This window comes from Camellia sinensis, chromosome 13, assembly GCF_055761805.1.
Source record: "Camellia sinensis isolate YWXY chromosome 13, ASM5576180v1, whole genome shotgun sequence".
In the NCBI taxonomy this organism is placed as follows: domain Eukaryota; kingdom Viridiplantae; phylum Streptophyta; class Magnoliopsida; order Ericales; family Theaceae; genus Camellia; species Camellia sinensis.
The window spans coordinates 76821840-76825811 of record NC_138973.1 but is presented as its reverse complement, the minus strand read 5'-3'; the positions used below and the strand labels follow the sequence as shown (position 1 = coordinate 76825811).

Genomic DNA, 3972 nt, shown 5'->3' with positions numbered 1-3972 from the left:
CGACCAAAACTGCTGGAACCAGTGATTCTCCGCTCGAGTGGGGTAATGTCCGCTCGAGCGGACAGGCAACTTGGAATGCATTTTTCCATTTTGCTTTGGGGGCGCTGCCCCTCGACCCCGCCGTGGCGCTGCCCCAGACCCGCCAAGGGGCGCTGCCCCCTGGACCCCCGCGAGCTGACCGGGTAGCTCGATCCCTGTCATAATCAGCGAAGTGGCAATCTTGAAAGCATTAGCATCACAAACTTCTCTGAAAGGCACAATTCGGGTTGGATTCGCATCTAAACACTCATAGCCTCATTGAAATAAATGTGCGAAAATAAATACAACTGAAAGGAGTTTTGTCAAACGGGGTTGCCAAGAATAAAACCTAACAATTAGTATACGAATGAATTACAGAGAAAATGGATATTGTAAAAAACATCACCAATGTTGTGGTGTTGTTTTCTTGTGTTTTGATACACAGTTATTAGGATACGAATGAATTACAAATAAAATGGAGATTGTAAAAAACATCACCAATGTTGTTAATATTAACAGCAGTTGTTTATAAATAAATAAAAAATCGATTTCACAGTAATAGCACATACCGTTGACGGTAATAGCACATACATATTTTTGGGTTTTCTTATATGCACATTAAAGTCGGTTTGTTGTATTGTGTTTTCCATAACGGGTTCGCAAATGTTGGCATTACAGGTATGGGTGATGGTATATTGTTGGTGTGCACGTACTGTCAGACTAATGTTCTGGTTCGGTTGCAATACGGGTTGACATTTGCACAGTTGGTTGATGTTATTTGTGGGAAATTTGATGGATTGGTGTCGGGTGCGGTGTGTATGTTGTTTGATGTCCCCGGATATAAGAAGTTTAAGGTGGGTGATGATGATGATATCCATAATATGTTGTGTCTTGGAAAGTCATTCGGGCTAAATCACATTGATGTACTAATACAGGCCCGTAACATTGGGGCGGGGGGCAATGATATGGTGGTGGATTGTGTGGAGAACGGTGTGAATCCCCTTGGTAATTCCATTTTTGGCCATGACGATCAAACGGATTTATTACCAACATATTGCCCTAACAGGTTGAAGACTTTTTTGTCCGCTCAATAGGCCTATGGGATTACCCGTGAAGTTCTATGTAAGTATGCAGTGGAATGTGAATTCCAATTCAAGTATGTCAAAAATGATTCGGTTCGGATTACTATAGTGTGCAAGTTTGCAGCGTCCACGGGATGTACATGGTCAATACATGCGCGAGTGTTACCATCGAGCGGGGTGTTATGTGTTAAGAGGTTCGATAGTGTCCATAATTGTGGTGCTACAGTACGAACTTATAGGAACCCGCGTATGGGGTCTGAGTTGGTTTCTATTGTTGTCGCAGATCGGGTGTGTGGCCAGCCGTTGGTACGCCCCACAGATGTGGTGTTTGATTTAAAAAATGACTATGGATTGGACATTAGTTACTGGGTAACATGGTTGGGTGTTGAGAAAGCGAGGGGTGAAGTTTGTGGGGATCATGCCATGTCATTCGACCAACTAAGGTGGTATAGTGAGTCCGTTATGGAAAAAAATCCCAACAGTTATATTAATCTTGAATTTGATCAAAAAAGTGGGAGGTTCGTTCGGTATTTCATATCGTTCCGTGCTTGTATAGATGGGTTCAATCATTGTCGGCCTATGCTCTTTCTAGACGGAACATTCCTGAAAGGCAAATTTAAAGGTAATTTGCTTGCCGCTACCGCTAAAAAGGGCAATCAAGGTACCGAACTGTTCTTCTTTTTTATTCCCATGTATAACTACGAATGTAGTGTTCCGTCCAATATTTTTACAATTCAACTTGCTCGTATAATTTAACCCATGTACAAATGTGATGTCATGAAACAATCAACAGATGGTAATGTAAAACATCTTCACATTCTTATAATAGGGTTGTTACAGTTTCGAAATGTATGCATTGCACAGATGGTTATACAACATAACACATTGTAATACCACTTTTGATTATACCATTTCCTTGCCATCCAATTTATTATACCATTTTTTATTACACCATGTGCTTTCATTATGTATTTGTAAGATTGTTTCCGGTCACGTTCGCTGTTGTTGATTCTAAAAATTCAGCTAATTGGGAATGGTTTCTTCGGAATTTGAAAGAAGTTGTTGGTGATGGTCAGACGTTGACATTTATATCTGACCGCCGCGCTGGGCTGCTGCAATCTATGCCAAACATATTCCCGTTAGCACACCATGGATATTATTTGTTTCATTTTCAAATGAATTTACGAGACCGCATGAAATATGTTAACGCATCGCACAAGGTTGGCTTGATGCGCAAGTTACAAGATTGTGCTTACGCACCTACCGTCGCTTGTTTCAATGAGAAATTGGATGTATTGAAGAAGTCTAGCCCCATTGTAATTGAGGATTTTATGAAAGACTTACATCCCAAATACTGGGCTAACGCGTTTTTCAGGTAGTATACACTCCGCTCAATGTTTTACGTGAGTGCACAATACTTGTCAACTGTCATGGTTCATTTTAAGTAGTTGTTTGGGATGTCATCGTTTCTATCCTCCATTGGGATTCATATTAAGTATTTTGCAGGGGCCAACGCTACGGAGAGATGTGTTCGAACGCTACCGAATCTTTCAATAATTGATGCTCGTCATCTTCCTCTTACTAAACTGGTTGATATGATAAGGGGGCAAATCATGGAGCAAATGGCGAAACGCAAAGTTAAATGCACCAAATGGCTCGGCGTAATATGAAAAAAAAAAAAAAAAAAAACTTGCAACGGCATACAACAACAGCATATCTTGGTGTGTCAGTCAGGCTAATGACAATGTATATGAAGTCCACTCTCATCCATCAATTTTGGTGGACGTGGCCAGGCGGGTGTGTTCTTGTTTTCAGTGGCAAATAAATGGGTTCCCATGTTCCCATGTCGTTGTTGCATTTCGTAATAGTGGAAGGGACATTCATGAATCGATAGACCATGCATTCCACATTGACATGTTCAAAGCAACGTACAATAGAACAATATATCCTATTCCAACTACGGGGAAGGCATCTTCCACACTAGTCGACTACATGATTACGCCACCAGCAGTGAAGCGTCCACCAGGTAGGCCCAAGTGAAAAATGATTCCATCGAAAGGCAAAGTAGTACAACGCATCAGGTGTGGTCGATGCGGAAAGTTGGGCAACCACAATAGGAAGACATATATAGAGCTAATATAGACTAGCTGTTTAATTCGTTTTCCACAATTGAATTTGTGACAAGAACCATTATGTTTCAATGTTTTTTTTTTTTTTTTTCAATTGTCAATGATTGACTGATTTTACATTTTCAACACATGCTGCGACAAATATAATGGCCCCTTGAACATCATTTCCCTTCACACTGTCCCAATGCCATACACTGCATACTTGTTGCCCATTTGCGTTTTGCACTATATTTTGTATTATATTCCATGTATGTTGTTGTGCATTACATTAGCCAATAGCACCACACACCCTTTCAATGTAATTGATTGGAGTAAAATATATTTGGACCACAACACACCAACACAGAACAAAATTTACGACGCCGAACTAAATAAGCCAACCACACCAAGAACCCCTCTTACGATAACATTTGTTTACATCACATGGGGACAACGTGAACATAAATCACCAGATGAGCAACTTAAAACTTCCATAATCATACGATGTAATTAACATATGCAAACAATGTTCTTGACGTTAACCAACATTATTCACACTAACATGTAACCATATCACCACACAAACCATTATCTGTTCATCACACACACGTATGGACCACCTTCATTTTAGCCACAGAACATGCTAACATCAACAACCAAAATAAATTCAAAACAAACATGCACTCCACTTTGCGCAAAACAAAACAGCCAATGTGATTATTCGGTTACTAAAACAGACCATTACGCCAATATTACTGAACCAA

At 40.2% G+C, this 3972-nt stretch overlaps 1 protein-coding gene across 1 annotated transcript; it reads left to right on the top strand.

The window, feature by feature from the left end:
* Positions 1-698: 698 nt before the first annotated feature.
* LOC145805498 (uncharacterized) lies at positions 699-3140 on the top strand. Its single transcript, XM_082900644.1, has 4 exons — positions 699-1023; positions 1327-1618; positions 2080-2475; positions 2831-3140. Exons 1-4 carry the CDS (start codon positions 699-701, stop codon positions 3138-3140), a joined length of 1323 nt encoding a protein of 440 aa, XP_082756770.1.
* Positions 3141-3972: the final 832 nt, after the last annotated feature.

Bases quoted from the DNA above. Each gene is read 5' to 3' on its own strand.
- LOC145805498 (XM_082900644.1), top strand. From the start codon at position 699: ATGGGTGATGGTATATTGTTGGTGTGCACGTACTGTCAGACTAATGTT. The intron at 1,024-1,326 runs GTAATTCCATTT...GTGGTGCTACAG, and splicing joins GAACGGTGTGAATCCCCTTG to TACGAACTTATAGGAACCCG. The intron at 1,619-2,079 runs GTTCGTTCGGTA...TGTATTTGTAAG, and splicing joins TTTGATCAAAAAAGTGGGAG to ATTGTTTCCGGTCACGTTCG.